The 824-nt window shown below is 58.7% G+C and overlaps 1 protein-coding gene across 1 annotated transcript in view; it reads left to right on the top strand.

The window, feature by feature from the left end:
- LOC102764475 (neuronal acetylcholine receptor subunit alpha-7) overlaps positions 1-824 on the top strand; it is a 17,870-nt gene that overhangs the window by 16,149 nt on the left and 897 nt on the right. Inside the window, exon 7 of the mRNA XM_015569097.1 lies at positions 425-587. Coding sequence (XP_015424583.1) covers positions 425-587 — 163 coding nt within the window. The remainder of the gene's footprint in view (positions 1-424; positions 588-824) is intronic.

Below are 824 nucleotides of genomic sequence, written 5' to 3'. Positions count from 1 at the left end.
TTGTTAGGGAGCCATTAGAGCAGCGGTTCTCAACCTGTGGGTCGCGACCCCTTTGATGGTCGAACGCCCCTTTCACAGGGGTCACCTAAGCCCATCCTGCGCATCAGATATTTACATGACGATTCATCACAGTAGCAACATGACAGTGATGAAGTAGCCACGAAAATTATTTTATGGTTGGGTCACAGCATGAGGAGCTGTATTTAAAGGGCCAGAAGGGTGAGAACCACTGTCTTAGAGGTTCACTGTGTCAGCTGGACCCACCGTCCCCCCCAGATCCTCCCTGAGGGCGGGAAGGGCACCCACTTCTGCCCTCAGCAGCTGTTTCCTGGGACGCCCCGCTGTGAGGACGTGCGAGCAGGACAGTGATGCGGGGGCCCGGACAGACCCAAGGCCGGGCCTCAGCCGCCTGTTCTCTCCGCAGCCCAGTACTTCGCCAGCACCATGATCATCGTGGGCCTCTCCGTGGTCGTCACGGTGATCGTGCTGCAGTACCACCACCACGACCCCGACGGCGGCCAGATGCCCAAGTGGGTGCGTTCCTCCCGCCCTCCCCTGCGGCCCACGGGGCCCTCCCTCAAGGGGGCGCCCGGGGTGGCTCACGAATTTAATTTTTTAAAATACATTTTCCATTGATTTCAGAGAGGAAGGGAGAGACAGAAACATCAGAGGAGAGAGAGTCATGGATCGGCTGCCCCACCCTGGGGATCGAGCCCACAGCCCGGGCCTGTGCCCTGACCGGGAATCGAACCGTGACCTCCTGCTTCCTAGGTCGATGCTCAACCACTGAGCCACGCTGGCTGGGTCCATTTTGTTTCTTGAAC

Source organism: Myotis davidii, unplaced genomic scaffold, assembly GCF_000327345.1.
Source record: "Myotis davidii unplaced genomic scaffold, ASM32734v1 scaffold164, whole genome shotgun sequence".
Taxonomy (NCBI): domain Eukaryota; kingdom Metazoa; phylum Chordata; class Mammalia; order Chiroptera; family Vespertilionidae; genus Myotis; species Myotis davidii.
Note: the sequence above shows the minus strand (reverse complement) of the source record. Positions and strands in the feature narration are given on the sequence as shown.